This window comes from Xiphophorus maculatus, chromosome 8 (assembly GCF_002775205.1).
Source record: "Xiphophorus maculatus strain JP 163 A chromosome 8, X_maculatus-5.0-male, whole genome shotgun sequence".
In the NCBI taxonomy this organism is placed as follows: domain Eukaryota; kingdom Metazoa; phylum Chordata; class Actinopteri; order Cyprinodontiformes; family Poeciliidae; genus Xiphophorus; species Xiphophorus maculatus.
The window spans coordinates 27509606-27536104 of NC_036450.1; the positions used below are offsets into that span (position 1 = coordinate 27509606).

At 40.3% G+C, this 26499-nt stretch overlaps 1 protein-coding gene across 2 annotated transcripts in view; it reads right to left on the reverse strand.

Moving 5' to 3' along the window:
* Positions 1-26499, reverse strand: part of LOC102221076 (LIM homeobox transcription factor 1-beta) — a 42743-nt gene that overhangs the window by 14803 nt on the left and 1441 nt on the right. For both annotated transcript variants that reach the window (XM_023337829.1, XM_023337828.1), the window contains exon 3: positions 26209-26395. In XM_023337829.1, coding sequence (XP_023193597.1) covers positions 26209-26395 — 187 coding nt within the window. The remainder of the gene's footprint in view (positions 1-26208; positions 26396-26499) is intronic.

A 26499-nucleotide genomic window follows, 5' to 3' on the forward strand; every position in this document is an offset into this window, starting at 1 on the left:
AACCCTGCCTCTCATCTTTTGACTGCTGGAGATGAGCACCACTAGCCCCCCTCACCACCCTGCAAGGATCAACGTGTTCAAATCATGGATGGAAAGATTTTAAGGTAGTTTGTCTCCCTTAAGTCCACACTTAAAACAGCTTCATAGTTAATGCCAACATCAACTGATTCTATAATATTGCTGACTATTTTTTCTACTTCTGACATAAACAGGCAAAGAAGACACTCAGAAATGTCTTTCTACCCCAGGCATCCAGTCCCAATCATCATCAGTTCTGATGATGCCACATACATAGCGAGTCCACAACGCTATGCTAAAATTGTAAGTCTTACTTTTTTCTTTGCCGTTTTTCTGCACTCTTTAAAATACAACTACTTTCTCTGTTTAATTGCTCTATTGTTCTCTTTTGTAGGTTTCTGTAAAGTGTAGTCGTGCAGTGAATAGGAATGTTCTGTCGTTGATCCTCACTGTTCTTAGGAAGGAGAAATTTCAGTTTGTCTGGAGTAATTCTGGAATACTGAATTAAAACAACACTCTGTCCTTGGTGAAATATTTTTCACATGTGCTCTAAAGTGTACCTCTTGTTTTATTGTGCTAATTTTCATAAGCATGTTGTCTGTAAACTTTGAATGTGTTGACAATTTGTACAATTCTAAGATTCAATTCAAGTATTGGCAATGTCCTCTTGAAAAATGTGTGTAAGACTTTATTTGATGGGGTGTGCATGAGACTGACATGAAACTGTCATAAACATGATATAGGAACATGCTAACAGGTGTCATGAAGTGTCATTCAGTAAATAAGGACACTTTTAATGAGAAGTTGCTTTAAAAGTTGGATGACAGGTGTTATGTTTATGACAGTGTCATGTCAGTCACACACCCCATCAAATAAAGTGTTACCAAAATGGTAATATATTGAAAGCACAATGTAATTAGTTTCACCTGTAAAGTGTGTTGTAATTGATCCTTCTATGTTGTGGTAGTCTGATGTGTTTGCAGTACTGTAGTGTGTATGAAGCATGTAATGTACAAAGTGGCAAAGCAGAATAATAAAAGACATTAAGTAACTAAAAAGTGTACTCCATTAGCAATTATAATAAACCAAAAGTGTTATTGTAGCATACTGTAATCACACTACTAACATATAAGATATGTAATGCCAATATACTTAAAATACATTCTAAGTATAATTTAAATTTAATTCAATCACAAAAATAGTACACTCAAAATATACTAATCAAGCATGTTTATATTATTTAAAAAGCAATATACGTAAAGTATACTAAGCGTAACTTAAGTTGTCAAAAAAAAGTATAGTGAAGTACACTTAGTACACTTTAAATTATGCTTTAATACAATTTAAATACTATTAAAGACACTGAGCACAAAATTAGTTGTTCCAAAATGTCACACTTCAAGTTAACTAATCCTAAGTGAACTTGAAGTATACTCATGATTAGTCTGACTTAAAGTATACTCAAGTATTTTAAATTTAACATATTGTACTTGGTATATACATTTTTTCACCAGGGGAGTCTTTATCATTATGTTTGAAAATGAAATATCTTGCTTTATTTGAGATCAGAACTACAACCTCAAGGTTCTTCTTTGCTGAATGTTGCTGCAGATATCAGCGGAGAATTGAACACAGCTGCTGCGGGCTCAAGACCCGCCCACAACAACGAGGAACAGATAAATGCTCACTAATGCTCATTACCTGAAGCGGACCGCGACCATACCAGTTTAGAGGCGGGCTAGTGGAAAAGCGCCTTATGTTTTCCCTGATAGGTATAATGTTGCTGTTTCTGCTGCTGACAGTGCTGGAGGGCCGTGTGGATCTGAGACTAGTTTTTAAACAAACTGTAAGAGAGAAGATCACTGGTTATGAAGTATGTTATAAAATAAGCAAATTTGCTGCTATTTTACTAAATCAAACCCAAATAATATCTGACTGATTACCTCCATAGCAACTTGGCTGCAGACTGGTTTAACAACTTTTTTTGTGGTTTCGTGAACTGAAGAGCTGATGAGTTACCCGGTTGGCCGACTGTGACATCTGCCGAGCTCTACCTGAGTGTCGCGCTAGATTGCGTGAGGGTTAAACAGTTAAGCCTCCGCTAAATCTAGTCAAAACTTTGCCAAAAAGAGGATAAATGAAGCAAACATTGTCTCACCTCTTCCTCTGGAAGTCTCAGACACACCACCTGAACTTGGGAATCTCCGTCCTCTACCTCCCGTGGATCATATTGGGTAGGATTTGCTTTCGTGTCTTTATTATTTAGTATAATTTGTAAAAAATAAAAATAAAATAAAAAGTAAGCTATGCATGTGTGTATGAGAGTGTGTTGCATTATACGTGTTGGTCTTTGTGTGGATCAGATCCACTGTTTTTGTGAGCTATGCACACATGTGGTCTGTATTTGTGTGTGTTAGGTTAATAGTAATTCTGTGCAACACACATGATGCACATAGGAGATGTGGTTGTGCTCTTGTGGGTCAGGTACAGTGATTTTGTGCGCACCCTCCGATGATGTCCTGCAGGCGTCTGTGCCCTTTAAGGTGGCCAAACTGTTATCAGATGGAAGAAAAACTGAGTATTTACTCAGATCTAGTTAAAGTTTTATAGTTGTTTCAGCTACAACTCTTCAAATCTGTATTGCCCACTCTCTTTCTTCTTTCTCCTACTGCAATCAGGCAAGCCTCAGCTTTAACTTTGCATTTAACCAAGAACACCCTGACAACTCCACAGAGAACAGATTGTGATGTGGCAGAGTAACACCCTTCTCACTCATATTCCTGGGAAGAGTTGTACTTTCAGCTACAGGTTTATCTGCCCTACCCGAGGCAGACACAAAGGGACCCCCGCCCCTCTGCATCAACCATAGATCGCTCCCCAACATCAGGTATAAAAAGAACTTAGGGGAATTAAATAAATGCTCAGCAACAATAGTTCTGAGCTCTTAGACATCAAACTTGTGGTTGGAACACAATAATGTTGCTCTATCACTCATGTATTTTCCTGCATTTATTCAGTCTGCTCACAAACCATTCTGTCAGACTCATTCAGTCAAAATGATAACATGCTTGCCTGAACCAGAAAACAGTGGTTTTTCAAAACCCCAATAACTAAGATTCAACAATGTCATGGGTCAGCCAAAATGAAAAAAAGAAGGAAAACCACAAAGCCACAATCACCACAATCCGCACATAGGACCGTCAGATTCTCTATGCTACCACACCAACAATCCCCTTACCTCACAAAACAAAAAGAAACAAAGCCATCACAAAACAAAACTTCAGTTAAAACAAGCCCATGTGTGTTACATCCTCACATGGTGTCTGAGGATGTAACAAACACAACATGGTGCGCTAAATAATAAAACATAATTTAACAAAGATTTGAGGCAGATAAACTTTCCTCAAGGAATTTTAATAATCGAGGTACTCGAATCATTTGAAGAATCATTGCAGCCCTACAAAATACCGAATGTATCTGGAGAAAATATGTGTTATGTAATGCCTCCGTGTGTGTGTGTATTAATTAGCATTGAAGCTAAAGTGGGAACACGCACCAGTGTGTCATTAGGTCCACGTTAATCTACACTACATATCAAGTGACTGTACAGATTATTTATTTACCAGGCACAAAATCAGTGCTGTGGATGAGGGGAGGCAATGTAACTCTTAAATATATATTTTCTCCCTTCTAGATGCAAAATAAAAAACCAAGATAGTAGATCACAGGCCGAGGTAGGACATTTACATAATTTCTGAGGTTGATTAATTGATTTCCGTTTTTATTTGTTCTACACATTACTGATGTAACTGTTGGTTGACGATGACATACACTGCTGTATTCTTCATGTATCAATTTATATTTTCCAGGATTCAAGATTCAAGGATTCAATAATTGTTATTGTCATACCACCGCTAGCTTGTGGTATGAAATTTGGGCACAGTTCCCAGATCCAAAAATCCACCACACAGAAAAATAAATAAATAAACAATAAAGTAATTTAAGTGATATATATAAAGTTATGTATCTGTGTAAATAATCTATAGGCGGAAACTGCATTTGGTGCAGCCTGAGTTCAGGAGTCTGACAGCTGAAGGGAAGAAACTGTTCCTCAGCCTGCTGGTCTTGCTCTGGATGCTCCAGATTTGATGTATTTTTTGGCAGTAAGTATATATACATATATATACATATATATATGCACATATACAGTATATAAGCTGTAACTTACTGTTACACTGAATGAATAATACAGCTAAAAAGATGTTGGCAATATAAATGTGATCAGTGATCAATGCAACTGTAATTACATTTTTAGAATACCTGTACATGCAGCTTTAATTATTTTAGGGGTTTTTTTCTGAACATCTGATGGGGAAAAAAAGTACATTTTGATAACTATCACACAATCTACTCACCTCACTCTGAACCACTGAAACTGAATAAATTAGTCAGAGTGATTAATGTCTGCCTGCAAACATGCTGAAGTGGATCCCCAGAGAATATCCTGGCCTTTCTCTGACTTCTTGAGCTTTGGCTGAGCAAACAGTGCAGCCCTACTCAATGAAGCTTGCTTTTATTTCCTTTGCCTCATTCACAATCATCTTTTGATTACTCCGACTAATTAAAACCCCAACAAGCTGCCACTCGACACTCCCACCATCCTAGCCAGCCTCTTCCATTAGATCATCCAGCTCCCTCAAGAGGGAGAACAAACAAGAGAACAGTGAAGGAACACACACAGTCTGTTTACGACTTCATCTTTTCTCCAGCCGTCTTATTCCTTTTAATCCTGTACTTCTTTATGCTTTTGTAAGATGTTTGAGCAATGTGGAGACATGGGGTGCAAGGACAGGGGTCAAAGCTTCTCCAAAGAGGTGGCCCTAACATAGCATGGCTGAAGTGAACACAACACCCCTTTATCGTGAATTTTGGAATAAGTCGCATGTCATTCTGAAAGCTGCCTCACACAAGATTTTAAAACAAATAACACAAATTGTCAACCACACTGGAACGCTGTCAAAGACCAAAGTCCTGCTGGCTGCCATAGAAACTACCTTGTTTAGGAGACCCCAAATTCTATTTAGAGCTAACAGTAAAATCCATCCATCCAGCCATCCATTGTCTATACCACTTGTCTCTGCATGGGGACTGGTGCTTAGCTTCAGCAGTCACTGGTCAAACGGGGAAGAGAGGGAGGTGTACACCCTAGACAGAAAGGCTGCCAGATCAATACAGTACAATGTAAAATATATTAGTATCTTTTGATGTTGGTGTGACTCAGCATTGTACACCTCACACACACACACTGTACGTCTTTCTATATACACAAGGACATTGGATTGACTTCCGTCAATTCACACTTTAGTCCTAAACTTAACTCCTAACCCAAAATCAGCATTTCGTCTTATGGGCCCCACAAGGGGCAGTTGGTCTCCACAATGTAGTATGTGTTAGGAATATCAATGTCAATGTCAATGTCAAATTTATTTATATAGCACTTTAAAACAGGTATAAAACTGCACCAAAGTGCTGTACAAGAATGACAATAACACAAATGAATAAAAACAGAGTATCAAAACACTAGTTTAATTAAATGCTAAGGAATAAAAATGAGTTTTAAGAAGCGATTTAAAATGATCCAGGCTGTGGGCAGATCTAATTTGGAAAGGAAGATTGTTCCATAGAAGAGGAGCAACAACAGAAAAAGCCCGATCTCCTTTCCTCTTAAGTCGGGTCCGAGGAACTGTCAGTAAAAGCTGATTATTTGAACGTAGGGTTCTGGACACAGACTGAAATTTTAAAAGGTCCCGAAGATAAGGGGGAGCTAATCCATTTAAAACTTTATAAGTTAATAAAAGAATCTTAAAATCTATTTGATAAAAAGCAGGCAGCCAGTGTAAAGAGCCCAGTATGGGCCTTATATGGTCACGCTTCCTGGTCGTTTTTACATACTGTAGAATGTACACACACGCACAAGCGCACGCCCAAGCACAGCAAAATCAAAAGTGTTAGATTTAACACCAACACTGGTGTTACAATTAACACTGTTAAAAAACAGTGCTAATTCAACACTTGTTTAGTCTAATTCAACGATAGGAGTGTTAGTTTCCCTAAGGAGTTGGTGTTATTTCAGAGAGTTAAATTTAAGCAACTCTGTCTGGCGATAATTTTGAAATCAACACCAGACAGAGTTTTTTTTTTTTTTTAACCAGACAGAGTTGCTCCCACAATTGTAATGTATCTGTGACGTCATGTGTTTGTCTGAGGAGCAGGGACAGTAGTATGGCGCCTGTCTAGAGCTTATTGTAACAAGGTAAGTTCCATGTTAAGATTATTGTGTTTTTCATCATTTTTTATGGATGCACTAATTTTCCATTTGTGCAAGAGTATCGATTCATATACATAGTTCTCTTAACATAAGTTTATTTATTTGGATATCATGGTATATATGGCTGTTTAGTACAGGGTTGCTCAAGTTCAGTCCTGGAGAGCTACCATCCTGCAACTTTCAGATGCTTCCCTGCTCCAGCACACCAGAATCAAATGAACGGCTCCATAGCAGGTCTGTTCAGAGCTGATCCCGGTCTGTTGGAGTAAGGATGCACCTAAACGTTGCAAGACAGTAGCTCTCGAGTACTGGACTTATGCACCCTTGATTTAGTATTTTTCTTAGCAGCATTTTTGTTATGATTTTTGTAAACTTGTGTTGGGATTTTTGTAGATTTAAGTGGTATCTAATGTTTTTTAAAGTGAATTTGGGGATTCTTGACTGCCAGTAGTATTTTCTTAAAAGGTTTTATTAGCTTTAGTGGCCTTTATTTGATGGTGAATTGACAAGGAAATGGGTAATGAGAGAACGGGGAAAACATGCGGCAAAGGTCGCCAGGCTGGGAAGCGAACCTGCAACAGCCAAGTCGAGGACTAAGGCCTCCATATATGGGTTGTGCTTTTAACCCCTGCACCACCACGGCAACTTAGGGCAACTCGCTATGCTGCAGTTTCTTTTTAAATGTGAATGAGACATTTCATCGTTTGGTGATCCTGAATAAACCAATAACGATGATACAGTTTCACTCAGCGCACTCTTTTTAATAATACGACAGAGGAAAATAATGCGGGAGGAAATCTACTTCTACGGGAACAGGCTGAGAACAGAGGCAGTGATTCGGCACAAGGTAAGTCAATGGGGGTGTGCGTGGGGGGGGGGTGCGTGGGCGTGTGTGTGTGTTGATGTATGCGTTTGTATACCGAGTGTTAAATTATTTTTAGGCAACTCTTTAGGGTTTTTTTTTAATATTACAATTATGTAACATACACTTAACATGCGGCGCGCCCCTCCAATGCCGAGCAAGGTAATTTAAGAACATCCGAGTTTCTGGCTACTAGGCTACTTGTTGATGGGATACTCTGAGTTTTTTTGAGAACCCTGAAGGCATCTGTTTTTTGAAATATATGTACGATTGGCTGGAAATATCAGCCAATCATGCCTTTCTAAATGTGAGCTGTGAGTGATGAGTTTGTCTCAGAACAACGGCCATTATTGGCTGAACAGTCTGCTATGTCCACCACATGAGTGAGGAAAACAAAAAATGAAGAACACATTGGCCAAACGAACTGTGGGGATGCAAATGAATCCATTCTGTACTGACTCCACAAGGCTGTGAGTGATTGTTGGACGCTATTCAATACTAGATTGGCTATTCAATACTAGCATCAATAGACTTGTTATTTTGGTTATGACGGGTGTACGATAATTTCGATCAATTTGGCCCTGTGTGTCTCAAGTTCAATTATAAAGATCACCCATTGGAAAAAAAAATAAATGTAATATAAAAAAAAATACCAAAGATCAATTTAAAGAAAATTATAGTTTTTTTTGTGTCTAGGTTTTTTTCAGTGGACATTAAAAATGTCCAAATGAGTAAATGAGTAGGTTGTCGTCATTGATCCTTAATTTCTGAGAAATAAAAAAACATCATTGCACATATATTGATTGAAATGGTTAGTATTGGAGTTAATAATCAGATACAAAAATGTTTTGGAAGAATTTTTTGGTTTCTGACACTATTGCATGATTAAACACTCCCTGGGTCAAATTGACCGACAAACATTTTTGCTGGACCCTAGAAATGAACATAACAGGAGGAATAAGATGGCTTAAGACTGCTGCAGCGCTATGAACTGGTAAGAAGAGGAGTCAGTTATGTTGAGAAAAACACTTTTAAAAAAACTTGCTCTTCCAAACAGCAAAGTTGCTAAAAACAAAGTTGTTTTAACCACTGTAAACTTAATTGCTGGCAAATCACCACTAAAACAAAGGCAAAAAGCTTTGGCAGACCATGTTGGATTCATTCTGTGGGAGAAGTAGAGATAAGCAAAAGCAAGACAAGCTTAAGAATGTCATAGAAAAGTGGAGCTACAAGACAATTCGTTTTGGTGATGTCTGCTTGATGAACATTCTTAGGATTGCAACAAAAACTGACACATCTGGGTCTCTTTCAAGATCACAAAGAAATACATGTGAAAAGTTATATGAAAAGGAGAGAAGTAGGAAGGCAACAGTGTTACAGCATACACAAACTGTTGCTCTCAAGGAGACTACTGTAAATCACTGGGTAAATACCAATATCCCTATCCTGTGCATTATACTGATGAACAGTGGGAGCTGCCTTCTCATGCTCTAACTATTGTGAAAACAGATGATAGACATTTTGCTGAAACATGCACGGAACAATTTATCCATGTGCACAACAGTGGAATGTTTCATAGCGTACAACCTCCAACTTTCTGTTCCAGTATCTCAGCAGAATAATTCATTGACAGTGTCTTGGCCAAATATGCCACTTTAAACAGCAAATGCTGCAGAATTAGAAAATTCTGCATCAAATTCTAACTGATTTTGATGGAGTTCCTTGTACAAGACATTTCAATTAGGGCATGATTAGGGCATTGAACTATGGACATGATGAAGAGAATTTGCATTGTGAACAGCCGCTGAACTGCAGAGGTCGGAAATACTGCTAGAGACTTGCATGTTCACATGTTCTCCTGGTCCTGTCAGTGTGAGAGTGAGAGAGCAAGTACATCAGTATGTGTTAATACACTGTGCACAAATACGCAAGTTGTAGTTTTGAGGATTAACTTTATTGTTGAACAACTATAGCGCTCTCGGTCAATCCAAAATGTTAATAATATCTCAAACCTGAATATTTACGGAAGTAAAAGTGAGGAGATTTTGGCTTTCTTAGGACAATGTGTGCGTGATTATTGGGCAATTATTAGTGTCCAGAATTATTCTGCAAATGAATTCAAACTGAAGATTTTCCCATCTCACTTGTCATCTTTTAAATAGAGAATAATAAACATACAACTCAAAATTGACAAATATTTCTGACATTTAAAAAATAAATCAGGGACCAATATAGTCACTCTTCTTTTCAATAACAGTTATAAGTCTTCTATTCATGGAGTCTGTCAGTTTCTTGATCTGTTGACAATCAACTTTTTGTGCAGCAGCAACCACAACCACAGACAGTGTTCAGAGATGTGAACTATTTTCCTTCACTGTAAATCTCCCATTTAAGAAGAGCCCATAGGTTCTCACTGGGGTTCAGTTCTGGTGAGGAAGGGGACCACTTCATTATTCTTTCATTTTAAGGCCTTTATTAACTAGTCACATAGTGGAGCACTTCGATGAGTGCGATGGAGCATTGTCTTCCATTAAAATCATGGTCTTCCTAAAAAATGCTGACTTTTTCTTCATTACTGCTTGAAGAAAGTGTCTTCTAAAATCTGGCAGTAGGTTTGGGAGTTGATTTTGGGTCCATTTTCAACCTGAAAGGTCCAACTAGCTCATCTTTAATAATACCAGCCTATCCCGCCTCCACCTTGCTGGTATCTGATATCTGATGTGAAGTGAAACTCTGTGCCCATTACTGATCCAGCCACGGGCCCATCATCTATCTGGTCTATCAAGAGTCACTCTCATCTCATCAGTTCATAAAACCTTTGAAAAGTCTGTTTTCAGGTCTGTGTTGGTCCAGACCTGACAATTTTGGACTTTTCAGAGTCACTTAAATCTCTTTTTTTGGCCCAGTTGGCTGAGAAAAAGAAGCTGTCTAGTAATTATGCGCGCCTTGATATAGAGTGTTGATCTCCTTAGGCTTCACCCACTCTCATTAAACAAATACACATCAGCTGACATGTTTATATTCAATAAGCATTCAGGTTTATATAGCTTGGAGTTTGAAAATATGCATAAAGATGATGATATGGTCAAAACTAAAACTTGCCTAATTGGGCACATAGTGTATGTGTTTTGTTTGTATTTCCTTTTTTTGTTTGTATTTCCTTTTAATTCATGTCAAGCACTTTGAATTGTCTTGTTGCTGAAAATGTGCTATTTAAATAAAATTACCTTACCTTACCCAATATAAATGTGCATCTTGTTACTGGTCATGTGATCATCTCTCTAATGAGCAACGTTTGCTTTTAGATGTTGTTTCTTACACGTTATTATCTAGTTCATTTGAGCAGAAAAACATCATACAATTACTTTTGAATGGAAACAACATCTACCTAAAGGAAGCAACCATGGGAACCTAAAGCCAATTATTTTTTGAGACTCTTAACAAGGTTCAAAAATTGAAGAGTTATTTTTATTTTGTTTTCTAGGTTAAAAAACTTGTCATTACACAGAAATGTCCAGCATGGTCTTTGATGAATGAGTGTGAAAAAGAGACAACCTGCAGAGCTTGAGATGAATGATACACAAACAGAGCAGGATCTTATTGGGTTGATTATTTTTACCTCCTCAGAGATGGCACAACCAACAGCAGTATAATAACAGAATAGAATAGAATAGAATAGAATAGAATAGAATAGAATAGAATAGAATTCAACTTTATTGTCATTGCACTGTCACAAGTACAAGCAACGAGATGTTATTCTTTAACAGCCTACCTTTTTTCTCCCAACAAACTGAACCAAATGGCATTTTGTTAATTGAAAGAAAGAAAATAACTTCAGTGAAAACTGACCATGAAATTTCTAACTTACTCTTATTCTTCATAGTGGGCTGTACTTTGATGATTACTAAGTACAGACACACACACACACAACAAATACAGGACTTGATATCTTACAACAAACAGAAGATTTGTTTCAGCGGAACTGTGCCTGGCATGCAGCGATGGAGCTGTGCCAAGCGTGTCATCGCACTCGCTGCACACACTCTGCCATTTGCCAATAATTCCCCCTGCTGTTTCTGCATAAGTACTGTGCGTGTACTTGCTTTTCTTCTGTATCCTATATTGACCGTTAAAAAGTGAACAGCGGTGGAATGTTGCTCTCTTCCAAATGCAAAAAGGTCTGGAAAAAGTAGTGGAAAAAAAAACTGGGAAAGTTCAAACTAGGAGCTGTTCAAGGATTCCAATTATATGACTGAACGAAACACTGAGGGAGAGCATGAAGACTTGGGAGAATGCAATTCCATCACTGTGGTAGAGATCACCAAAGTAGTTCATACGTTTGCCAGTGGCAGGGCAATGTGTGAAGGAGGTTTGACTGGAGATTCTGAAGGCTCTGCACATTGTGGGAATGTCATGGCTGACAACAAGGTTGGAGAGGTAGACTGGGGTGGTGGTCACTACTGTTAAGAAAGGGGATGAGAGAGTGTGTTCCAATTATCTAGGGAATTGTACTTCTTAGTCTCCCAGGAAAACTTACTTTTTGCTAAGGTGTTGGAGAGGAGACTCTGACTGACAGTCAAATCTCTGATACAGGAAGAGCAATGTGGCTTTCTTCTTGACCGTGAACCAGTGGTCCAGATTTTTACCTTGTGAAATTGCTGAAGGAGTCATTGGAGTGTGCTTCTGTAGTCTACATGTGTTTTTTTGCTCTAGAGTACACCGTTGACTGTGTCTCCTTATAGCTTGTAAAAGTTACTCAATTGTATGAAAAAGCATGAGCTTGTTATGATTCTGGCCCATTTGCTTGCTCTGCTCCCTCCTCAGCTGTCACCTCTGCAATCAAGCTCATCTGATCCACCTGCATGCTGCCGTTGCAGTATAATCAGTATTATGTCATCTATCTTTTCACCAGCAGTTTTATTCAGCACTCAGGCAGGCAGATTTTTGAAAGCTTTCTTGTGAGTAGACATCCAGTGTTTCCTTCTTTGCCTGACCACGACTACGTTTTTTTGTCTCTTGGAGTTCCCTGCCTTGCCCACATCAGATACTCTACTGGCTTCTGTTTTCTGGACACAACCACGTTTCTGCCTCTTGACTTCTGCCTCCTGCCTTGCCCCTGGATTTGTCTGCCTAAGATTGCCTTCATGTTATTGATGGTCAGATGAAGCCTCGTGAAGCAATGAAGCGTCCCAGCCCATTGCTTCACCCAAAGGTTCATTACTCGGTGGTTCATTTCTCAGTAGTGACATCTGCTGTTGAAACTGTGGCAGCCTTGTCACTCAGATGGACATACTTAAAAAAATTAGTAAATGCAATATTGTCACAAAGTTTTTGTCAAACTCATGTTTAGTAACAGGAGAGTCAATTAAATCCTATTTAACTAATCTTTTTTAGTTGTTAAAATCATTTGTAGCCAATCCTGATATACAGTACAGACCAAAAGTTTGGACACACAGTTGTGTCCAAACTTTTGGTCTGTACTATATGTTGACTGTCAGTGGTTGTTTTCTTTTGTCATTGACTGATTTGACAATAGACATTTGTTTTAGTGTATTTGGAGTGCGACGCTTGTTGGGCAGACAGTATTCTTTGAGTTTTGATTTGCCTCCTGAAAAACTAAAATTCTTCAAAAATTCTCTTTTTCTTGGATTTCTAGTTGGCTCTCTGATCCCTTATATTTTTACTTATCAGGCCAGGATTTTACTCTTCCAACAGCTTTAAGTCTGTTTCTGCTGTGCAAGACTGATATATCTTTGCAGAACAACGAAATAGCGGAAATTTCAAGAAGGTGAGAATTTTGGAGGTAAAGGGGTTAATTATTTTTATTTAAGAATCTTATTGCAAGTGATCATCTCAAAGTCTTCCCAGGTGTCAGATTTTTTCTTTCTTGCTCCATTTAAATCAAGTTTATTTGTGTAGCACATTTTGGCAACAATGCAGTTTCAAAGTGCTTTACATAATAAAAACACAGATATAAAGTCACAAAATGTACCATAATCAACAATTGAGAAAACCGGTAACAAACATTACATTTTGATGAGTGCCATCATCAAAATCATTAATACACACGAACTATAAAAGGTTCCTTTTATTTCGGCCACTGCTGAAGACAAATACTCCTCTGATGCGCAATCAAATACAATAACCCATGTCATGAAGCAGCACGGCTCATCAAGCTTTTATTTTGAAAACCGACACGCAAAATGAAGCAGTCATGTTACCCATGCAATGTGAAGCGTCGTTTGTTGCCAGTCGTGGTTTTCAAGCATTGAAACAGGACTTCATCTGACACGCCTCCTTTTTTACTCGGTACACGCCTTGAAGCCTGGCTTCAGATAGCCTATCACTACTTTACGTGCCTGACGTGATTTTGTGCTTTGACTTCTGATTCTTGTCTGACCCTCATAAGTTTGTCTGCTTCTGCCTCCCTGGTTCTGACTCTGCCTTGGCCTCTTGACCTCTGAGTTCTGTTTTTCCCTGGGTTTACACCCTGCTACCAAACCATTGTGCTATCAGTGTTCATGCTCTGGATCAATCTCCACCATCTTGCTGAAGTATTTTAACAACCAACACCCCTACAGACATCTCACCTCTGTCTGCTTACCACAGCTTTGCTGAGGAACCAAGATTCTGTCTCCATTTCCCATGGCATTTTGAGTAGGTGAGTGGCTTTCCTTTTTGAGCTTTTGGCACCAAGATTACAAGCTATTAACCAGTTTCTCTACCCTCAGTGGTTCCCGGTCCCACTGCTGGTGGTCTCCTGTCCCATACACTTATTCTAAATAAACCATACATTTGGTCCTCTGTTCTGAGCATTATAGAGCTGTGTCCTCTTGTCACAAAGTTGAGCCTGTTCGGAGTGCAAGCTTTACCTTACCAGAGATCCCTCTTGTCATCAATCCACTTTGTGGTGTTCATGATCAAGATCTCAAGGTATAGTTGTGGAGAGGAAGTTGACTGGTTTGCAAACCTCAGTTATCTTAGCTTTTTGCGGATATTGTTCTGTTGGCTTAGCACCATGGTTAAAACTAGGGATGCAAATATATAATCTACTTGTGGTTAATTGTTGAATGCTTAATTAGTTTAAAATTAATTCCATTCAGTTAACATCTGCTTAGTCTATTCAGCAATCTAAAAGGTTCCTGTTTTATTTCATAAAAGTTTAATGTGAGTACCACAATTTCCTGTTGCAGGAGACGGCTGACAAATTTTAAAATGTGCTTCCTCCTTAAATTCAATGTATGAGAAACGTAGCCCTTGTTATAGTAGGACAGTCAGGCCTCTTCATACAAGAGAATACTTAAGTTTTTAAGAAAATGGATGCTTATCAATTGTTATTCAATAAGATCAACGTTAGATGAGATCATTTCTTTGCATCCCTAGTCAAGACCAACCCATTTTTTCTATATGAAACATCAGGCAGAAATGTAGCATGTAATAACTTTTAATTGCAGTATGGTAAGTAATCAATTATTAAAACAAAAATTCCACTTATGTAAACAAAGGCTCAACTGAACATTTGAAATGAAACAAAAAATAATTTAAACTAAATAATGTTCCATGTCATGTCCATGGTGTTTAGTCACTCATTCAGCTCACCTGCCACACCCTATACTTAAACACCTCTCAGCCTCCCTGCCAGATTATTGACAGCCACAAGCCAGTAAAGATTCAGCGTTTCCTTCCAAGTCTTCAGTGTATCTACAATCTTTTCTGCCCACGGATTTACCACTACTGCCAAGCCCTTCACAGATCCCATCTGTTTTGGATTTTCGGACCCTGACCCAAGTTCTGCCTCACGACCACTGAGAACTGCCTGCCCTTTCAGTTAAGTTTGCTCTCTCTGTCCTCCTGTGTATGACCTCAGCCTGATTATCATCAAAGTCCCTGGATGTTGCTTTTCAGACATCTTTGTGGAGATCTTCTTTGATTCATTGCTCCCACAGAAGCCTGTTCTATCTGGTTACCTGCACCTCCCTGTTAAAGCCTTGGTTCTTCTGCTCTACCCCATCCACTGCTCTACAGGTTAAACATATCTCTCTATCTATTCATCATCAGCTTTCTCCCCTCTCCTCCCAGAGCTGTGTTTGATCTCGTCCTGAGCAGCAACCAGAATTTGAAACTAAAATTAAACTTGTTTTTTTCCTTTCAGTACTCCTGTGTGTGGTTGAATTTCCAGGTCTCCACTGAGTGTCCTTACATTAAATAGTTTAGGAGCATCCTCCACTTGATCTATTTCCTCTGTCTGTTCCTATCAGATAAAACACTTTAGGATCTCCCAGAATGAGCTGGAGGATTTCACTGGGAAGAGGGATGTCTGGGGTTCCAGCAAATGGACAATAGCAATATCCTGATTGGCCTGATCTCAGATAAGTGGAAGACAATAGATTGATCAATGGATTCTAACACCTGAATATGCTTAGCCATAAACCAGTGGTTATCAACCTTTGTCCTCAGGGCCCAATGGCCTTCAAGTTCTAAATGTGTGTAGTTACATAACTTCATCAACATGCCATTCAGTGCCTGTTAATCACCTGTTCATTTAGGTCATGAGCATCTGAGAAACAGAAAACATGCAGGACAGTGGGTGCTGTGCTGTCCTGTTCAAAGGTAAACCCTCATCTAAAGTTATATTACCATTGCCACACGGTTTTACTTCACATAACAAAATATACCAAATACAAGTTTAATTTATACTGTAATTATTGCATTGCTGAATGGTAAAACATGCAGCAGTAAAACATGTTTGTTTTTTTGTTTTTCTTTTAAGGGCCTATATTTTGAAGAGGCTTTTCAAAATTTACACCTATCCAAAGAGAGTTGGTGAAACCTGTCTGAAACTCTTCAAACTGTGTAGATGCTCTCACACTTAATTAGATACTATTTTAGGGGATGATGGCAACAGTGGTAGGAGGTCCTGAAAACATTTGGTTGCCAGTTTGAGCCCTTGCTATTCAGTTTTGTCTTTGGGCAATTGTATTGTTATTGTCCTTGTGAATGGGAATGTGTGAATGACTGTAGTGTGAAGCACTTTGGGATCCTGTGGACTTGATAAGGCACTATGCCAATTACTATTTTCAAAAAAATTTTTAGAAAAGATTAGACATTGGCCTGTAATTTAAATCATCTTGATCTTTTTTAAAATAAAGGTTTAATTATAGCAAGTGAATTATATTCACACATGTTGTGCTATATGTAGCACAAGAAGTTACATATTAGATGTTTTTCTCAGCTTTGCAAACTGAAGAGCAAGGCTTCAGTTTGCCCTTGTTAGAAGTCTAGGTTGCCTCAAAGCGGAAGCAGCATAAATCACTTAAGTTAAAAAATGATGGAAACTGTGAGAGGAGGACAACCCGGGTGTATGAAGCAAAAAGTCTGAGGAGGCGATGAAACCCAATCTGCAAAGTTTTTATGAAAGCTTGTTTTTCTAGTGCTGGACTCAGTCGAGGATCGGCTGTTGTATCCAAACAGAACAGGGCTTTAAGTAGCTCCTGCCGGTTTCTGTGTTGTTTTTCGGGGGTTGACTTTGCCCTCCCCTTCTCTTTACTTTGGCCCTCGCTCCCAGGAGGCACAGGGTGTTCTGAGTCCTCAACAGCCTGCTCTGTCTGGCCCGAGGATTTACTCTTGTATCCTCACCTGCAGGGGTCTGTGCTTAGATTAATGCTCAACACACAAGGTCCTTGGGTTTCAAGTAAAATAAACCTTCTCGGTTTTACAATGACATATCCCACATACTGAATGCCTAATGATGAATTATAATGGCGATTTCAGCTAGACAAGAAAATGAAACATACAAAAGGCAACACTGTCAGTGTTCAACATCATAGTGTTTCTGTGCTATATCTTGATTTAATTTATATGGATGAAAAGTAGAAGTACAATATAGAAAGTTGACTCTTGCAAAAATTGTGATTTGCACATATGGATATTTAATATCACTTTTAAAAATACCGAACAATTTACATAATTAAGAAAGAAAGAAATAGAAATATTCTAAAGATTTATGTGTTATTAAATTTAAAATGTTGCTAACGTGCCCATGTCTGGCCGTACAAGCAAGTTCACCCTGCAAGCAGACCGCAAGATGCTAAAACAGAAGGGAGCAACCCTGGACACTCGTACCACAGGTGGCAGGTAGGGGTTAACTGATGTCAAGCAGTGCATATATGGGCAAACCTGTGCACATTCCAAATTCTCAATACGGCCTCATCAGAGATAATGACGAGGCCGCTTACAGGGAGGAGATAGACCGTCTGGCTGAGTGGTGCGACAAAAACAGCCTGCAGCTGAACACCGAGAAGACCAAGGAGCTTATCGTGGACTTCAGGAGGAACGCTGACCTACATCCACCCATCCACATTAAGGGGACAGTGGTGGAGCGTGTGGACACCTTTAAGTTCCTGGGAGTCCACATCTCCGAGGACCTGACTTGGACGACCAGCTGCTCCAAACTCATTAAGAAGGCGCATCAGCGCCTCTTCTTCATGAGGACCCTGAGGAAGAACCACCTGTCCTCAGAGATCCTCACGAACTTCTACCGCTGCACCATTGAGAGCATCCTCACCAACTGTATTACAGCTTGGTACGGGAACTGCTCCGTCTCCGACCGGCAGGCGCTGCAGAGGGTGGTGAAAACTGCCCAGTATATCGCCGGGGCACCGCTCCCTGCCATCAAGGACATCTACAGGAAGCAGTGTTTGAAAAGGGCCAGGAAAATCACAAAGGACTCCACTCACCCAGCACACACACTCTTTTCCCTCCTGCCCTCTGGGAGGTGTTACAGAAGCCTACGGACCAGAACCACCAGGCACCGGAACAGCTTCTTTCCCACAGCTGTCACTCTTTTGAACGCCTCCTGACATAAAACATAAACTATAAGGACTGTACTCCCCTATCCGCTCATACAACAATAACACATGGACTATCCTCACACACACACACATCACGGACTGTTTTCTTCACACACACATGCAAACTGTAAATTTTATCTGCCATTATTTATCTATAATCCATTCCCTAACATTCTTGTATATTCTGTATAATCTGTATAATCTGTGCATATAGCTCCCATATTTATATTTATACACAATATCTATATCTCTTGCTATAACCCCTTATAGTCCATACATACATAGATTCGAAAAGATGGCGGAGCCCAAAATGGCTGCGACTGCATGGGCTCTCGACAACCTGCGAGTATTTCAGCAAAATACGCCGCCTAAAACGCTACAAACTTTGCTTCCACTCAGTAAGTTAGCATATGATCGCCAGCGTCTGCTGGAATTACGATCATCAAGTGATTTTGGACTCATAAATACGACTACTCTGGAGTGTTTACGTGATCTCGGAGTGCTACGGAAGCAAGATCCAGCGGCCCGCAGCGCAGCGGACTCGCGTAGCAGCACTAGCCGGAGGAGGAGAAAGCGAAGGCGGTGCGACCGGCAGCGGAAGCGCGGCTGTCGAAGTGGACTAACAGCTAAGCTAAACACTAACCCCCACAGATCGCCGCTTCCGTCCATCTTCCTCTCCAACGTCCGCTCTCTGGACAACAAAATAGACCATCTGCAACTAGAACTGTCTTCTAAGAGAGAGTTGAGGAACTGCTGCGCTCTTATTCTGACAGAGACATGGCTCAACTCATCCATACTGGACAACGTTGTTAGCCTGGAAGGGCTCGCTACATTCCGCGCAGACAGGAGCAGCACTCTCAGCGGTAAAGGAGGGGGGCTGTGTATTTACATCAACAACAACTGGTGTAAAAATGCCATGACTGTCGCCAGTTACTGCTCCCCGGACATCGAGCTTCTGACTGTTAACTGCAGACCATTCTACCTGCCCAGGGAGTTTACTGTTGTTAGCATCACTGCTGTGTATGTGCCCCCCAGTGCTAACACTAAAGAGGCTATGAGTGTTCTCTACCGGACCATCAGTGAGTTGCAATCCTCACACACAGAAGGCGTTTTCATCATTGCTGGGGATTTTAACCAGGCCAACATGAAGACTGTTCTCCCTCACTTCAACCAGTATGTGGATTTTCCAACCAGGGGAGGAAATACTCTAGACTTGGCCTACACCAACATCAAAGAAGCATTCAGAGCAGCCCCCCCCGCTCCCACCTTGGCTCTTCAGAGCACCTATCTGTTATGCTAATTCCTGCATACAAGCCCCTGCTGATCAGAACAAAACCTACAGTGAGGCAGGTGAGAGTGTGGACTGAGGGGGCCATGGAGGCACTTTAGGACTGTTTTGAGTGCTCTGACTGGGAGATGTTCAAGGCAGCAGCCACTTACAACGACCAGATCAACATCGATGAGTACGCCATGACTGTGTCAGCCTACATCAACAAGTGCACAGAGGACGTCAGCATCACTAAGAACATTATCACCCAGGCCAACCAAAAACCCTGGATGACTAAGGAGGTACAGGAAATGCTAAAAGCATGGAACTCAGCCTTCAAGTCTGGCGACAAGGAGGCACTGAGGACAGCGAGAGCCAACTTGAACCGTGCTATCAGGTTAGCAAAGCGAACCCACAGTCGGAAAATACAGGAGTTCTTCCACGACACCAGCAACACCAGGAGTATGTGGCAAGGCATAAAGGCGATCACAGATTACAATCCATCCTCCCCCCCAGTGGGTGAAGTTGATGCTGACTTTCTAAATGGACTCAATAACTTCTTTGGGAGGTTCGAGGCACTGAACAGTACTCCGGCAAGGAAAACTGTTCCCCACCAGGAAGAGGAGGCACTCTGCCTGGACACAGCCGATGTGTTGAAGACTCTGAAAAGAGTCAACCCACGGAAGGCCCCAGGCCCCGACAACATACCTGGGCGGGTGTTCAGGGAATGCGCAGGTCAGCTGGCTGGTGTCCTAACAGACATTTTTAACACCTCACTGGACCAAGCCACAGTGCCAGCCTGTCTCAAAACTGCCTCCATCATTCCGGTGCCAAAGAAACCTCAAGTCACCTCTTTCAACGATTGCCGGCCTGTGGCACTGACTCCCATCATGATGAAGTGCTTTGAAAGGCTGGTAAAAGAACACATCGTCTCCAGACTCCCCTCCACATTCGACCCGTTCCAGTTTGCCTACCGCCGAAACCGCTCCACTGAGGATGCCATCTCCTCCGCCCTACACCTGAGCCTGGCTCACCTGGAGGAGAAGAACACTCATGTGCGGATGTTGTTCCTGGACTTCAGCTCAGCGTTCAACACAATCATCCCACAGCATCTGGCAGAAAAACTGGGACACCTGGGCTTCAGCACCCCCCTGCGCAACTGGCTGCTAGACTTCCTCACCGACAGACCTCAGTCAGTCCGGATCGGACAACACACCTCCGATGTCATCACCCTCAGCACAGGCTCCCCTCAGGGCTGCGTCCTGAGCCCTCTGCTGTTCACTCTGATGACACACGACTGCGTCCCCAGGTTCGCCACCAATCACATCGTGAAGTTTGCGGACGACACAACGGTGGTGGGCCTCATCAGAGTCGACAACGACCTGGACTACAGAGAGGAGGTGGAGCAGCTGGTGGACTGGTGCAGAGACAACAGCCTGATCCTGAACGTTGACAAGACGAAGGAGATGATCGTCGACTTCAGGAAGAACCGGCCCAGCCACGCTCCACTGCTCATCAACAGCTCGGCTGTGGAGGTGGTCAGCAGCACCAAATTCCTGGGGGTGCACATCACAAACGACCTCACCTGGACTGGGAACACCACGTTTCTGGTCAAGAGGGCACAGAAACGCTTGTATTTCCTGCGGAGGATGAGAAGAGCACACCTGCCCCCGCCCATCCTCAAGACGTTCTACAGAAGCACCATAGAGAGCATTCTGACCAGCTGCCTCTCTGTGTGGTGTGGAGGCTGCAGCGCCTCTGACTGGAAGAACGTGAGGAGAGTGGTGCGGACAGCAGAGAGGATCATCGGGGCCCCCCTTCCCTCCATTCAGGACATTTCATCCCAGCGCTGCGTGTCCCGAGGCCGAAACATCGTCAGTGACCACTCACACCCCCACCATGGACTGTTCTCCCTGCTGCCCTCTGGAAGAGGTTCCGCAGCATCCGGTGCAGGTCCACCAGGTTCCGAAACAGCTTTTTCTCACTTGCCATCAGACTGCTGAACTCTTAACTGGACTGCACTCAAAAACTGGTCTCCACTTCATACCTTGCACATATACATAGCTAAGTAACTTTCATTTTACTGTCAGTCCTGCACTTTATATTTTATATTCATATTTTATACTGTATTTTATTTTATTCTGGAGTAACCTCATTGGGACCTCAAAACATTGTCCTGAGCCGTATGCAACGAAATTTCGTTCTGTATACACCCTGTGTATGCAAAACAACAATACAGTCAGTCTAAGTCTAAGTCTAGTCTTGTACATCTGTAAATAAATATTTATATGTCGTAGAGGACTTCTGGATAGATGCAAACTACATCTTGTTTCTTGTACTTGTGCCAGTGCAATGACAATAAAGTTGAATTCTATTCTATTACCTAGCACAGACAAATAGTAAACATCCCCACCTACTGGGTTTGACCATTTTGAGTTACTTTGCCTAACTGTGAGAAGAACTTCGCTACTTAGCCATAGCATCACAAAAAGGATTACTTTGTTGTGGTAAAAACATTCCTCGGCATACAAGAGCAAAACCATCCACAACTTAAAAACCAAACGGGGATTGTGAAACTGTCAGATATTAACTGTCTTAACAAGCTTAATCTCAACAGCAGGGAGTAGGACAAACTGTTGTAGAAAAGCATGACACAAAGTTTGCGGAACTCCACAGCTGTGTGATGATGGAACAAGATTAATTGTCTCAAGAATATTCCACAAAGCTCATCAACTGTTTTTGGCTCTACATTTCTTTATGACTAAATTTTCTCTCCATGAAGAGAGCACTCAATGCCTCCATCTGACTGCTGGACACTCTGAGACTTGTGTGCTACTTAAAGTTACAAAGTGTGATCTCATAATAGCAGAACTGGGAAATATAAGGCAGGGGCCTGGTGCTCATAAACAGGGATGTTCCTATATTAATATACATATCATGTTGGCTCAGTTTATTTTTTCTAATCGTGATGTGAAGACAGGATTAATACCAACCCTACTTCCTATTGTATATCTCCTTTGCTGTTATGGGGTGTCATTATAAATAAAAAGTATGTTATTTTAAAAATTGTTGAAATGCACTTTGCCAGTATTTGTCAACAAATACTAGCACTCGTCAACAAATACTGCAACTAGTCCTATGAAGCTGCAGTTTATAGTGTGAAAAGGTTGGCATGCATTGATATAAAATGTATTGTTAATTCAGCAGTTGATATGGCACTTTGACCTCAGGGAAATTTAAGATGGCAGTGCCCGACCCCTCTGCTAAAAGAAATATCCTAAAACTGTAAAAATTTCTTATAGACCTAACGCAAGCTTTTGCTCCTGCTGATGTAAAGATTGATACCCATACAATTAAAAAGAGACAAGTTTAATATTCACGTGAACTCTGAAAGGAGAAACGGCATCAAGACAATAACCATTTAAAAATAAATGGAGCTATAAGTGTCCTATTCTGGGGATGCTTTACTGCAGGAGGACCAAGAAGTTCACCATCACAGAATTCATCATGGATTCTTATGTGCTTGATAAAAATGTGAGACAATATTGAAAAAAATTAAAGCTGAAGCAGAACTGAACCTTGCAACATTATAATGACCCAAAAACTACTAACAAATCTACTAAGGACTGGTTCCAAATTAAAAAAAGTTCTTCAAAGGCCAGAACTCCATCTCATTGAGATGCTGCCATGGAGTGAACATGCAAGGAACCTTATAACAGCTTGAACTCTTAAGTGAGGAGTGGACAAACCTTCCTCAGACAGATTGTGATAAATCACAGTATGACAATATTTTGACTTCACAAAATGGAAGCACCATGTGCTCCCTGCAACCAAGTACAATTGATTGGTAATTTTCTTTTTGTTTCTGGTTTAACAACATCAGGGTAGGTTGCTCTAGTTGTCATCTTCAGTCTGACTCCACCATTGCTACTATACTAGCCTCCAGTAACTTTACAACTGAACAGAGCAGTAATGTAGGACAGTGAACTGGTTTGTTTATTATCTTCCCTACTTTATCTGATGAACATTACCCTTCATCAATTTATACCCCAGTAAAAAGGAAGTCTGAGTGAATAGAATTATGCATGATGAAGAACTTTGAACTTTGCACATTTTGATGAAGACCAACAGAACCCTGTCATTGGGCTGTCCATGAAGTTGATATTTTAATAGTAATAATAATAGAATAGATTATGTCGAATTTTACTATTTCACTATTGCAGATGCAGTAGAGGAGCAGAACTGATCTTTTAAGTTCCTCTGAAACAAATCAATGTCATAGCGATAGCTTATAGAATTAGCCCAGCTGGCATGGAACATCCTTAAAAGGCCAGTATTATGTATTTTTGAGGTACATAGTGCAATTTCATAGCACAATCGAGTAACTATGTTGCCTTCAGTTGTCATGCTATGTAACAAACATGACTTAAAAGAAATTTGACTTTGCAATTTGACATCTTGAAATTGGTCTGTGTCTTTAAGAAGTTCCTGCTCTTTTCAACACTCCACCTTTACCACTTCATCACACCAATGCCTTTCCCTGATGCAGTTTACAAACATTCTTATAATTTGTAACCTGCCTGTTAGATTTATCAGCGATCCTTGCTTAGATACAAGGAGTCAAAGATTTTTTATTGTCATATCACCTTTTCTGGTTTGTGTTATAAAATTCTGACTCAGGTCAAATCTAATGCACAAATAAAAAAAATATTATAATAATAAAGTAATTTATGTGATATAGATATGTATATTACAAAAGCATGTGTGTAAATAAATGAAATGAAGCTGAATTAGGTGCAGCTTGAGCTCAGCAGTCTGACGGCAGAAAGGAAAAACAATCTACTTGGGCCATAAGTTTCCATGCATAGAAAAAAAAACATTTTATTGGACAACCGTTTTTATTTTTGTGGGACTCTGTGTAATTGCTGCACATTTTGGACCACCTCTGTGTGAGTCTCTGCAGATTGAATTATGCTTTTCAAAAACCTTACTTTAAATGGCTCTATTTAGGTGAAGAATGTGTGCTTGAGTTGAGGTTTGATAGTAGAAAAGTCATCAATCTCAATTGATGACTATGAATAGTCAATCTCATCCTGTCTCCTGGCCCTTATTCACACAATGCAGAACTGAGTTGAACTGAGCTAGAACCCGATCACGATTACCGAGGTTACACTTGCTCAAGGAAAACCTCAAAGCCTGTGTAAAGCATTCTGTACAATGACAGCATGAGTGTCCTACAGTACCAGCTATCCTACAAATCCTACCTTCTCCAACATAGACTGAACACTGATTTTATTTTATTTTTTTAAAGAAATTTCTCCTTTCTCAGGAATATTTGTCTACATATTGGAATCTCACTTAGTTTTTAATGTGTTTTAAATGTATTGTGTTTTATTTATTTATTGACAGATTTGGGATTTTTTTTTTAATTTAAACATTTTAATTGCCTCTTATGATCTGAATATAATCTCTTCATTTTTAGAAATTATGATGTAATTAAAAGACTTTTCCAAAATTGTTTTAAAGAGAGTGAAGTAGCAAAATTTGAATATTTGCATCAAACAAGTTGGTTACTCTTAATGTTAAAAGGCAACTTGGATTTGGAAGTCACTGCATACTTTTCCTTTTGAATAGTTTCACTCATTAACTATTACATCTTGTCGATTGATTTTGGCCTTCTTACTGGGGCTTTCTACTGAGAAATATTTCCACACTCTAAAAACTACACATTTCTAGAAACAAAATATAAAGTAGTTAAAACTCTAACATCGGAGAACTTTTTATATAAGTCAAAGGTAAAATTATGTTTCCATGAACAATTGTATGTGTAAATATTTAATCATGTATGTCTCATTAAGATTAAAAATCTCTCTTTCAAGAAAGACCTGGGCAAGATTGGCAGCAACACACCAACAATTACAAAATTGCCATAACCATCATACACACTCATTTTGAAAAACATGTTCTTGCAAAAAAACTGGCTGATTTAGTTGGACAGTTGCAGGTCTGCAATAGGAGGAAAGATTGTTTCGATGTGAATGAGGAAAGATTATATAATTATTATTACCTCTGTAAAAATAGTACATCTGAAGTAAGCATTGTAATAAAATCAGGGCTACTAAAAAATACATGAAAAACCTGGAACTGCACCATTTCTTGCATTTGTATTTACTTGTGAAGTTGTATCTTTAAATTTGAAATCTGGGGTAACAGATAAAATAAAAATACCTGCTTTGCAAAGCTATAAAAATGAAATGGCATTGTATTCATCTTCATAACTTAGGGAATAACTAAGGAAAAACAGCTCCACAAAACCTGGCCAAATCAACAGACAGAGCAATAAGTAAAAATAACCTGATTGTTTCTCATCATATATAGTGAGGAGGATCATGAGGCAGGGACATAAAATAGTAACTGGGAAACATTGTGTGATCAAGAGCTGATTTTAATGGCTTTTTAAACAGAGGTGCCAATAAATGTGAAGGGCACTGTGAGCCGATGAGAACCAAAAACCTGAGTAAACAATTTATTAACTCAAACCTTAAGACAAACAGCGAATGCCTAACTGTATTAATGTGCTATAGCATGTTATGTTGTTATGTTTATGGGCAGTAAATTTTCTTTTTTTATTCTGATTACCAAATAAAATCCTTGGAACAATGGAGCTTAGAGTAATGTAATTCATAATGTATCTGCTTCCTTTTGTCGCTGTATTTTGACACGTTTTCACAAGTTTTAAATGGGGGTTGGTGGTGAAGATACGGAGAATGTGTAGCCCACTGTTCCTCAAAAACATATCGGCCCCGCAGCTTCCCGCACCGCAGGCCGAGCCCCGGACCTCGGGCCCCGAACCCCGAGCACCGGCTGAGCGGGGCTCTCCTACCTCTGGTAGTCTCTCCTGCAGAACAGTTTGCTGTCCCGGAAGTAGCAGGTGGCAATGAGCGGCTGCTGGCACGCTGCACACTGCAGGCAGTTCTGGTGCCAATACGCGCCGTTGACTCGCATCAGGAAGCGGTCAGAGATGATGCGCGAGCAGCCCTCACACACGGCCTGAGGAGGAGAGTCACACCCTGAGAAACAACCGGAAGAAGACAACGTCAGCCTGCAGGCCACGCTTTATTTTCCGCCGTCTTGTCCCGCTGCTGAGTTATATGTTCATCAGCACAAATCTGGC